This window comes from Callithrix jacchus, chromosome 2, assembly GCF_049354715.1.
Source record: "Callithrix jacchus isolate 240 chromosome 2, calJac240_pri, whole genome shotgun sequence".
In the NCBI taxonomy this organism is placed as follows: domain Eukaryota; kingdom Metazoa; phylum Chordata; class Mammalia; order Primates; family Cebidae; genus Callithrix; species Callithrix jacchus.
Window position 1 is genome coordinate 36,816,962 of NC_133503.1, and position 12,676 is coordinate 36,829,637.

A 12,676-nucleotide genomic window follows, 5' to 3' on the forward strand; every position below is an offset into this window, starting at 1 on the left:
AGTTTGTTCAGAAATACTAGAAATTTCTTGTATTTAGTTTCTCTTACAGAAACAAAAACTTTATGAATCTTTGAGTTTTATTACTGAACAAAATAGCTTGAGTAGGGATCAGTGGGTCTGGGGTCTTTTGCTGTCGGTCAGGATGGTCAATGCCAATTGTGCTTCCTCTTTCCACCAGAGAAAGTGGCATGGAAGCGAGCTGTGCGAGGTGTACGGGAGATGTGTGATGTGTGTGAAACAACTCTCTTCAATATCCACTGGGTTTGTCGTAAATGTGGATTTGGGGTCTGTCTTGACTGTTACCGGCTCAGGAAAAGCCGGCCTCGCAGCGGTAAGTAAACATTGTCCTGTGCAGCTCTAGGTGTGTCCGTGGAGTTGAGGAACTTGAAAATTGAGGCAGAAATGGGCTTATGCCTCTCTTTAGTTCCTTGGCTTCATTCAACTTTGTTGTATTGTAAGACCTTAAAATGGCAAATACCGTAGGAAGGTTGAAACAAGGCAAGAGGGATTATTCTTAATCTTCCCTTGTGGGTTTTTTGTTTTTTGTTTTTAGGCAGTTTCTTGCTCTGTCATCCAGGTTGGAGTGCAGCAGTGCAGTCACAGCTTACTGCACTCTTGACCTCCTAGGCTCGAGTGATTCTCCTCAACCTCTCACAATGCTGGTTTAACAAGTAGTCCGCTGGGAATCAACAGGTGTGAGCCACCATGCCTGTGTTTCTGTTTTGTTTTTTTTTATAACATCTTTATTGAGATAAAATTCACATGCTATAAAATTCCCCCCTTTTAACGTGTGTAGTAAGGCTTAGTGTGGTAGCTCATACCTGTAATTCCAGCACTTTGAGAGGCCGAGACAGAAGTATCACTTGAGGCCAGGGGTTTGAGACCAGCCCAAGCAACACAGCAAGTCCCAGCTCTAAACAAATAAAATTAGCTAGATGTGGTGGCAAATGCTTGTAGTCATAGCTACTCAGGTGACTGAGGCAGTAGGATCACTTGAGCTCAGAGTTTGAGGTTATAGTGAACTATGATCATGCCACTGCACTCCAGGCTGTGCAACAGGGCAAGAACTATCTAAAAATAAATCAATTAATTAAATAAAGTAAGTCCACACCCCACCTGACAACCCATACCTATTAGCAGTCACTCCCTATTCCTCCTCAGCCATTGGCATCCACTAGTCTGCTTTTTTGCTTTTTTCTCTTTTTTTAGACTAATGCTATATATGTGTGTTTTTTTTTTTACACAGGAGTTTTGCTCTTGTTGCCCAGGCTGAAGAACAATGGCACAATCTTGGCTCACAGCCAAGATCTTTGTTTATATCTCAATAAAGATGTTCTTTAAAAAAACCTCCACCTCCCAGGTTCAAGCAGTTCTCCTGCCTCAGCCTCCCGAGTAGCTGGGATTACAGGCATGTACCACCATGCCCGGCTGATTTTTGTACTTTTTTTGTTTTTAAGTAGAGATGGGGTTTCTCCATGTTGGTTGGGCTGGTCTTGAACTCCTGACCTCAGGTGATCCACCCACCTTGGCCTCCCAAAGTGCTGGGGATACAGGCAGTAGCCACCTGGCCTGGCCACTGAATACTATTTTAACAAGTAGTCTGCTTTTTGCCTTTGTAGATATATCATAAAAATAGAATCAGCTGGGCGCAGTGGCTCATAGCCTGTAATCTCAGCACTTTAGAAGGCCAAAGCGGGCAGATCACTTGAGGTCAGGAGTTCAAGACCAGCCAGGCCAACGTGGCGAAACCCCGTCTTTACTAAAAATACAAAAATTAGCCAGGCGTAGTGGTATATGCCTGTAATCCTAGCTACTTGAGAGGCTGAGGCAGAAGAATCACTTGAATCCCGGAGACAGAGTTTGCAGTGCACTGAGATCACACTGCTGCACTCCCGCCTGGGCAACAGAGTGAGACTTCATTTCAAAAAAAAAACCAGAAGAATCATCACTATTGTATCTAGTGCATAGCTAAGTAACTTGCTGAACAATTTGATTCTACCAGGGTTTGCTTTACACTTTGTTATGCCTTCCGTGACTAGCCCTTTTCACTTAGTGTAATATTTTAAAGTTTAATCTGTGTTTTAGCACATATGAATCATTCATTCCTTTGTATTGCCAAATAATACTCCTTTTTGAATATACTATGTTTTGTTTATTCACCAGTTGAACTTTTGGGTTGTCTCTGCATTCGGCTATTATGAATAGTGTTACTGTGAATATTTGTGTGTGAACTTATGGTTGCATTTCTCTTGTGTATTTATATATGCAGGAGTGGAATTGGCTAGGTCATTTGACAGTTCTACTTCTAACCTTTTGAGGAACTGCCAGATTATATTCTAAAGTAGCTGCCCTATTTACAGTCCCACCAGCAATGTGTATGGGACTTTTCCATATTCTTGCCAACACTTGACCTTTGTCTTTTTTGTTATAGCCATCACAGTGGCTGTGAAGTAGTATCTCATTGTGTCAATTTGATTTGCTTTCCCCTGGTGACTAATGATGTTTAGTATCTTTTCATGTACTTTGTCTTTTTTTTTTTTGATAAAGGGTCTCACTTTGTCACTCAGACTGGAGTGCAGTGGCACAGTCATGGCTCACTGCAGCCTCAACCTCCTAGGCCCAAGCAGTCGTCCCACCTAAGTGTCCTGCATATCCAGGGCTACAGGTGTATGCTACCATGCCCAGCTAATTATTTTTTCTTTTTCTTTTTTTTTTTTTTTTGGTAGAGAAGGAGTCTTATTACATTGTCAAGTCTGGTCCTTCCCAGGCTCAAGTGATCCTCCTGCCTTGGCCTCCCAAACTGCTAGGATTGTAGGTGTGAGTCACTGTGCCTAGCCATTTGTTTATTTTCTTGGGAAAACTGTCTATTTAAATTATTTGCTGCCCTTGGCTCTTGCTTTATCTTATTACATGCCAAAAACCCTCCTTTGCCTCTTGACTTTTTTCTTCTTCCCTCTTTGGAAGTACAATATAACCATTATACAGTGGTTTAGTTTAGGCTACTGTGATGTGATACCTATTTCTGCATCTTACTGTACCAACTATTGTATCTTGGGCTAGTTACTTAATCCTGCAGAGCCTCAGTTTTCTTGTCTATAAAACAAAGATACCGGTACTTTCCTCACAGCTTTGTTGTTTTGATAAGGTGTTGTATGTAAAGTAGTTAGAATAGGACCTGACACCCACCAGGTATTCCATAAATGTTAGCTGCTAGAGTATTCTACTCCTGCCCATGAAAGATTAACTGCCACAGGAATTGCCCTCCTGCCATAAACAGTGAGAAAACCACATAAAATCTATGAAACCATAGTTTTCACAACATTGAACAACAGGAAACAAGGGACTGTTATCTTTGAGAGAAGGGAAAAAAACAAGGTGATCCCTACAATTGCCCTGGCTAGGCAGTTTCTAGGCTGTAGCAAAGGAAAGAGAACCAAAACAGAAACTGGCAACCTTATTGATGAGAGACAGAGACGACAGTCTGAGAAGAATAAGGCAAAGTGCTAAAAAGACCGGAACTGCACAGACATCTACATTGAGAGCCCCTCAGTTTTTGCCTATATAGTGATCTGTTTATGAATAAGATGAAACTCCTCAAAGCCCAAGATAGAACCTTCAGAAAGCAGTTGACAGAGTAATTCACAATACTCATGATTTGTATTCCCACCAGCCAGTATGAAGAGTAGTGGGACTAATTTAGTCTCAGAATAAAAACTGTTCTGGAGCCTCCATAACAAAGTATAAAGCAAGCCTTGGAAGAACCAAAAAGATCAGTAAGTTACTTAATTGTGTACCACACTAACACCAAATACCCTTTAAAGGAATAATTTAAAGGAGCACCCTTCAAACAAAACCCATTACCCAGAAATATAAGTCACAAAGCTCTATGTTTAATCAGTAATTAATTATCAAGTGTGCAAAAATACTGACTTACATGACCAGTAAGCTGAGGAGGGGTAATCAGTCAATAGGAAAAAAACCCAGAGTGACAATGGTAATAGAATATAAAAGAACCAGCCGGGCACAGTGGCTCACGCTTGTAATCCCAGCCCTTTGGGATGCCAAGGTGGGGTGGATCACCTGAGGTCAGCAGTTCAAGACCAGCCTGACCAACATGGTGAAACCCTGTCTCCATGAAAAATACAAAAAATTAGCCTCTCATGGTGGCAGTTGCCTGTATTCCCAGCTACTCTGGAGGCTGAGCCAAGAGAATCACTTGATGAACTGGGGAGGCGGAGGTTACAGTGAGCCGAGATCATACCATTGGACTCCAGCCTGGGCAACAAGAGTGAACTCTGTCTCAAAAAAAAAAAAAAAAAAGAGAGAGAAAGAAAAAGAAAAGAAAACCTTAAGCCAGGTATGGTGGCTCACACTTGTAATTCCAGCACTTTGGGAAACTGGATCAGGAGGATCACTTAAGCCTAGGAGTTCAATTCCAGGATGGGCAATATAAGACCCCATCTCAACCAAAAACAAATGAAGGAGAACTTTAATGTAGCTATTAGACATCTTATAAATATGATTAAGAACTTAAAGAAAAATATGATGTGATGAGGAGAGAAAAGAAGATATATAAAGGCCCAAATGAAAACATCTAGAGATGAAAAATATCTCAAATATTATACCAGATGAGATTAACAGCAGATTAGATACTGTAGAAGAAGAAGAAAAAAGTGAATTTGCAGACATGATAAAAGACACTATATAAAACAAAGAACAGAGAAAAATGACCGCCATTTAAATGCCTTGTAAAGCTGCAGGAAATATCAGGTGGTCTACCAAACCTTTCTTTCAGAAAGAAAGAGTGGGAGAATAGAGACAAAAAATATTTAAGTCAAAATATTTCCAAATTTGATGAAAACTATGTAAACACAAATTTAACAATAAACTCCAAACAAAAAAAACATTAAGAAAACCACATCAAAGTACATTTTGTGTAGAGTAACAAAGGTAAGAATGACAGCCAATTTGTCAGAAGTCCTGTAGGCCAGAAGACAACAGAAAACAATGGAATGAACTTTTTTTGTTGTTTTTATTCCTTGAGATGGAGTCTCACTCTGTTGTCCAGGGTAGAGTGCAGGGGCGAGACTCAACCTCAGTACAACTTCCGCCTCCTGAGTTCAGGAGGTGAATCCTCAGCCCCTCCAAGTAGCTGGGATTACAGGCTTGTGCTGCTATGCCCTGCAAAATTTTTTTTTTTGTATTTTTAGTAAAGACAGGGTTTCGCCATATTGGTCAGGCTGGTCTCAAACTCCTGACCTCAGGTGATCCACCTACCTCAGCCTCCCAAAGTGCTGGGATTACAGACATGGTGGTACATGCCTGTGGTCCCAGCTACTTGGGAGGCTGAGGTGGGAGGATCACTTCTGCCTGGGAGGTTAACGCACTGCAGTGAGCCGTGATCACTCCACTGTACTCTAGCCTAGGCAACAGAGTGAGACTCTGTCTTAAAAAAGAAAAAACAAAACAAAACAATTAGTGACCATTCTATCATCTGTTCTCAGACCAAGAAAAGCTGATAGAATGCACCACCAACAGATTCCACAATATACTAAAGTTAAAGGTAATCATTCAGGCAGAAGACAATGATGTGATATGGAAATAAGAACTTATACAAAGTAATGAAGAACATCTTACATGGTATATATGAGTAAATAGAAAAGATCTCTTTTTCTCATTTATAATCTTTTTAACAGTTAATTGTTTAAAAGCAAAAATAAGCCGAGTGTGGTGGCTCACACCTGTAATCCCAGCACGTTGGGAGGCCAAGGCAGGCAGATCAGAGGTCAGGAGATCAAGACCACCCGGACAACATGGTAAAACCCCATCTCTACTAAAATATAAAAAATTAGCTGAGTGTGGTGGCACATGCCTGTAGTCCCAGCTACCTGGGAGGCTGAGACAGGAGAATCACTTGACCCTAGAAGGCAGAGGTTACAGTAAGCCGAGATTGCGCCACTGCACTCTCCAGCCTGGCAGCAGAGCGAGACTCAGTCTCAAAAAAAATAAAAGGCAAAAGTAGCAACAATGTATTGTGGGGTTTATAATATATGTAAAATTCAGATACATAATAGTAGCACAGAGGAAAAGAGGGAAAATGGAAGTATAGTTTTGTAAGGATCTTACACTAAATGTAAAGTGAAATTAATATTTGAAGACTCTGATCAAAGTTAAAGATTAATACTGAAAATGCTAAAGCAACCACTTAAAAACAAAGACATGCCGGGTGTGGTGGCTCACACCTGTAATCCCAGCACTTTGGGAGGCCAAGGCGGGTGGATCACGAGGTCAACAGATCGAGACCATCCTGGTCAACATCCAGGGTGAAACCCTGTCTCTACTAAAAATACAAAAAATTAGCTGGGCATAGTGGCGCGTGCCTGTAATCCCAGCTACTCAGGAGGCTGAGGCAGGAGAATTGCCTGAACCCAGGAGGCAGAGGTTGCAGTGAGCTGCAACTCCGAGATCGCGCCACTGCACTCCAGCCTGGGTAACGAGCAAAACTCCGTCTCAAAAAAAAAAGACATATAGCTAATAAGTCCAAAGTGGAAAGCAAAATCAAATCACAAAAAATATGCAATAATTCAAAAGAAGATGGGAAAAATGAAACCAAAAAGAAATGGGACTCGCTGGGTTCGGTGCCTCGCGCCTGCAATCCCAATACTTTGAGAGGTCAAGGTGGGGATTACTTGAATCCAGGAGTTCAAGACCAGCCTGGGCAACAGAGCAAGACTTCTGTCTCTACAAAAAATTTAAAAATTAGCTCGGCTTTGTGGCATGCAACTACTGTGGTTCCAACTACTTGGAGGCTGATGGGGGAGGATCATTTAAACTCAGAAGGTTGAGGCTGCAGTGAGCTGTGAGTGCACCACTGCACTCCAGCCTGGGTGACAATGCAACCCCATCTCAAAAAAAAGTTAAACAATTAACTTTTAAAAGAAGATTATAAATGAGAAAAAGAGATATTTTATATTTACTAAGCTTCTGCCTAGATGATAAAAAAGAGAAGGTGTAGTTTACCAAATGAGAGAATGAGAGATGCAGGCATGGTGGCATGTGCCTATAATCTCATCTACTTGAGAGTCTTAGGTGGGAGGATCACTTTAGCCCAGGAGTTTGAGGCCAGTGGATGAACATAGTGAGACCCTATCTCTTTAAAATAATAATAATAAAAAGAATGCAAGGATCTCAATATAGATATTTTAGACATTAAAATGATAAGTAAAATTACGAACATTATTATGCCAATAAATTTTTTTTTTTTGAGACAGAGTCTCTCTCTGTCACCCAGGCTGGAGTGCAGTGGCACGAGCTCAGCTCACTGCAACCTCCACCTCCTGGGTTCAGGTGATTCTCCTGCCTCAGCCTCCCGAGCAGATGGGATTAGAGGCGCCCAGCACCACGCCTGGACAATTTTTTTGTATTTTTAGTAGAGGCAAGTTTTCACCCTGTTGGCCAGGCTGGTCTCGAATTTCTGACCTCAGGTGATCCGCCCACCTCCACCCCCCAGAGTTCTGAGATTGTGGCTCATACCTGTAATCTGAGCATTTTCGAAGGCCAAGGCAGTGGCATTGCTTGAACCCAGGAGGTCAAGACCAGCCTAGGCAACATAGAGAGACCTCATCTCTACAAAAAAAAATTTTTTTAAGTTAGTGAGATGTGGTGGCTTGCACCTGTGGTCCCAGCTACTCAGGAGGCTGAGGTGGGAGAATCATTTAACCCTGGGAGGTTGAGGCTGCAGTGAGGCAGCAATGAGCCGTTGCACTTCAGTCTGGGTGACAGAGTGAGACCCTGTCTCCAAAAAAAGAGAAAATGAAAAGCTACTGGGCATAGTGATGCACACCTATAATCCCAGCTACTTGGGAGGCTAAGACAGAAGGATCTCTAGAGGCCAGCAGGAGTTTGACGCCAGCCTGGGCAAACAAGCCCATTCTTTTGTTATTGATGTTCTGTTTTGGTTTGGTTTTGGAGAAATGGGGTCTCACTGTGTTGCCCATGCTGGTCTTTAACTATTACGCTCAATTAATTCTTCCACTTTGGCCTCCCAAAGTGCTGGGGACTACAGGTGTGAACCACCATGCCAGCCCAAGCTGGTTTTAAAAAGATTTGAACAGATACCTCATCAGAAAAGATAGATCAATGGCAGATAAGTATGTGGAATAAATTATTCATTAGGGAAATACAAGTTAAAACCGTAATGAGAAATCATTATGTCTACTAGAATGGCTAAAATTTTTAAAACTGACAGTATCAAGTATTATCAAGGATGTGGAGGAAGTAGATCTCTTAAATATTGCTGGTAGGAATGCAGATTGGTACCATCACTTTGGAAAGCAATAAGGTCATTTCCTACAAAATTATAAAACTAAAATTTACCATATGACATGGCATCTCACTGCTAGGTATTTACAAGAGAAATGAAAACATTTCCACAAAAAGACCTATACATGAATGTTTATAGCTGCTTTATTTGTTTGTTTTTGAGACAGGATCTCTCTGTTGCCCAGGCTGGAGCACAATGGAGCGATCTCTGCTCACTCCTGCCTCTGCCTCCCAGGCACAAACAATCCTCCTACCTCAGCCTCTCAAGTAGCTGAGAGGCTATGCACCACCATGCTCGGCTAAGTTTTGTTGTTTTTTTTTTTTTTTTTTTTTTTTTTTTGTAGAGAGAGTGTTTTGCCATGTTGTCCAGGCTGGTTTCAAACTCTTGGGCTCAAGTTCCTGGGCCTACCTCAGCCTCCCAAAGTCCTGGGATTACAGGCGTGAGCCACTGCATCCAGCCATATAGCAGCTTTTTTTATGATAGCCAAAAATTGGAAACAGTCCAAATGTTCACCAGCTGATCAATAGATAAACAAGTCATGGTACATTCATACCATGGAATACTACTCAGCTATAAAAAGGAATGAATTACTAATACAACAGTATAGATGAGTCTCAAAAGCATTATGCTAAGTGAAGGAAACCCAACACAAATGACTGCATCCTGCATGCTTCTAGTATTATAAAGTTGATCACTGATGGCCAGGGCTTGAGGAAAGAGAATTGACTTGACTGCAAAGAGCCTGAGAGAACTTTTGGAGATGGAATAGAAAGTTTCTGTGTCGTGATTATCGTAGTTGTTCATTCAGTTTCTCTAAACTCACTAAGGCAAACACTTTAAATTGTTGAATTTATTTATAAATTATACCTCAGGTTGGGCACAGTGACTCATGCCTATAATCCCAGCACTTTGGGAAGCCAAGGCAGGACCAGGAACTTGAGCCCAGGAGTTCGAGAACAGCCTGGGCAACATGGCAAAACTCCATCTCTACAAAAAAATACAAAAATTATTCAGAGGTGATGGTGCACTCCTGTAGTCCCAGCTACTCTGCAGGCTAGGGTGGGAGGATGGCTTAAGCCAGAGAGACGGAGGTTTTAGTGAGCCAAGATCAAGCCACTAGTCTCCAGCATGGATGATAGAGCTAGACCTTGTCTCAAAAATAAGTAAATAAATGCAGTAAAGCTAAGCTGGAGGGACCCCAAAAAAGAAAAAATAATAATAAGTAAATAAATAAAATTTCAGAAAAGCAGGGGCTTTTTGTTTTTTTAGATTAGCTATTTGGCCTTCGGGGTTCTGAAACTCCCACTCAGAAGGATCCATTTTGTGACCCTTATAAAATAAGTGAAATCATTCATTTTTATTTCAGAGACGGAAGAGATGGGTGATGAAGAAGTTTTCTCCTGGTTGAAGTGTGCAAAGGGACAGTCCCACGAACCAGAGAATCTCATGCCCACACAAATTATTCCTGGCACAGGTAAGGAAATTCCTTTTTTAGATTTGGTGGAAGAAATGTTTTTAGTTGAGATAGCCATACAACGTAAAAATTTTGATTTTTTTTTTTTTTTTTTTTTTGAGACAGAGTTTCGCTCTTGTTACCCAGGCTGGAGTGCAATGGAGCGATCTCGGCTCACTGCAACCTCCACCTCCTGGGTTCAGGCAATTCTCCTGCCTCAGCCTCCCGAGTAGCTGGGATTACAGGTGTGCACCACCATGTCCAGCTAATTTTTCATATTTTTAGTAGAGACAGGGTTTCACCATGTTGACCAGGATGGTCTCGATCTCTTGACCTCGTGATCCACCTGCCTCGGCCTCCCAAAGTGCTGGGATTACAGGCATGAGCCACCGTGCCCGGCCCAAAATGTTTTATCTTAGCCTGATTTTTTCTTTTAAGCATCATCAGATTTCTCTGAGAATTTGGATCTTTATTATTATTGTTTTTGTAAGAGACATGGTCTGCTCTGTCATCCAGACTGGAGTGCAGTAGTGTGATCATAGATTTCTGCAGCCTTGAATTCCTGGCCTCAAGAGATCCTCCCTCCTTGACCTCCCCGGGAGTAAAGGCATGAGCAACCATGCTCAGCCAAATTTGGATCTTTCGATGTGTTTTAGTGTGCATGTGGCCACTGCACACTCTACTCCCCATTTCTGATCAGAGGAACTAATTTTGTTTCCAGATATCATTTCACATTCCTGTGGTTGGCTGGAATTTATTCTTTATAAATTATACCTCAGGTTGGACTCAGTGACTCACCTGTAATCCCAGCACTTTGGGAAGCCAGAATGAAAAAGCCAGTGCCCTAGGCTTTCAGAAAGACTTATGGTTTTAGGCTTGTAAAAATCCAGCTAAAATGTTTACACTCTTGAACACTGAAAAATCTACCCCTAGAGTTTCTCCTGGAGGACACCATGTTAATGTTTACTAGATGAGGGAAAGGAGTGTAGCTTAGTGCTTAAAAGTAACAGAACTTTAGGGGTAGATAAACCTGGACTAAAGTGTTTAAGTGCTTCCATTTACCAGCTTTCTGTACTTGAGCAAATGACCTAACTTCTCTGTCTCAGTTAGATCATCAAAAATTGAAGATAAAAGCAGCTACCTGGCTGAGCACAGTGGCTCACACCTGTAATCCCAGCACTTTGGGAGGCCAAGGTGGGCAGATCACAAGGTCAGGATACTGAGACCATCCTGGCTAACACAGTGAAACCCCATCTCTACCAAAAATACAAAAAAATTAGCCGGGCGTGGTGGCATTAGCGTGTAGTCCCAGCTACTCAGGAGGCTGAGACAGGAGAATTGCTTGAACCCAGGAGGTGGAGATTGCAGTGAGCCAAGATCATGCCACTGCACTCCAGCCTGGGTGACAGAGAGAGACTTCGTCTCAAAAAAAAAAAAGCTACCTCATTGAAATGTGGTAAGGATTCAGAAAAATAATGTAAAGAAGACTCTTAGCACAATATGTGGCATATACGAGTATTCTGGTGTTATTTTTATTGTTACCTTTTTTCCCAGCTCTTTACAATATTGGAGACATGGTACATGCTGCCCGGGGCAAATGGGGAATTAAAGCAAACTGCCCGTGTATCAGTCGACAGAACAAATCTGTGCTAAGACCTGCCGTCACCAATGGGATGTCACAGGTAAACTGGTGTGAGTGGATATAACTAAATGAAGCTTAAAGATTTCTGTACCAGGAAATGCCCTCTTTTCAGCTCTGTTATGCCAGGCTACTATAGGATTCCGGGGGAATTAGGGGATGGGGAAGCCTTTCTAGAGAGAGCTCAAAGAACTTAACTCAAAGGATTATTTAATTATTCCTTATTGGTACAGTTTCTCTTCATTCATCTTTTTTTTTTTTTTTTTTTTGGAGACAGAGTCTTGCTCTGTTGCCAGGTGCCAGGCTGGAGTGCAGTGGTGCAATCTTGTCTCCACCTCCCGGGTACAAGCAATCTTGGTTGCAACCTCTGCCTCCCGGGTTCAAGCAATTCTCCTGCCTCAGCCTCTCGAGTAGCTGGGACTACAGGCACACACCACTACAACCAGCTAATTTTTGTAATTTTTTAGTAGAGACAGGGTTTCACCATGTTGACCAGGATGGTCTTGATCTCTTGATCTCATGATTCACCTGCCTCAGCCTCCTAAAGTTCTGGGATTACAGGCATGAGCCACCATGCTGGGCCTGCTGGGATTACAGGCGTGAGCCACCACACTCAACCTTCATTCGTCTTTAAACCAGTTCAAGGTTGACTAATAGCACAAAGAGATTCTTAGCATCTTGTCAAGATGTATACCTCAGGGTTTTTGTATGGGTAAAGAATATAGAAAAGGTTGCTTAGAATACTACTGGTCTTCTTGAGTCTTATCTGAGATGATACATAGTCCATATCACTGGATTCATCTCAGGTACGGAAGACAGAAATATGAAGATTGGTTCACTGAGTTGGGTTCAGAGACAATGGTTTTCACATTGCTCTGTCAGTTTTTGTTTTGAGACAGTCTCACTCTGTTGCCCAAGCTAGAGACTAGTAGTGGCGTGATGTTGGCTCACTGCAACCTCTGCCTCCCAGATTCAAGTGGTTCTCGTGCCTCAGCCTCCTGAGTAGCTGGTATTACAGACATGTGCCACCACACCCGGCTAAGTTTTGTATATTTAGTAGGGACAGAGTTTCACCATGTCGCTCAGGCTGGTCTCAAACTCCTGACATCAAGTGGTCCATCCACTTCAGACTCCTAAGATTCTGGGATTATAGGCGTGATCCACTGCACTTGGCCTGTTTTTTTTTGTTTTGTTTTGTTTTGACAGAGTCTCACCCTGTCACCCAACTGGAGCTCAGTGGTGCAATCTTGGCTCACTGCAA

General features: G+C 42.1%; 1 protein-coding gene across 2 annotated transcripts in view; it reads left to right on the forward strand.

The window, feature by feature from the left end:
- The window catches only part of KDM3B (lysine demethylase 3B), a 78,863-nt gene that overhangs the window by 46,480 nt on the left and 19,707 nt on the right, over positions 1–12,676 (forward strand). For both annotated transcript variants that reach the window (XM_054249828.2, XM_008985573.4), the window contains exons 11-13: positions 179–331; positions 9,690–9,797; positions 11,331–11,458. In XM_054249828.2, the coding sequence (XP_054105803.1) occupies positions 179–331; positions 9,690–9,797; positions 11,331–11,458 (389 nt within the window). The remainder of the gene's footprint in view (positions 1–178; positions 332–9,689; positions 9,798–11,330; positions 11,459–12,676) is intronic.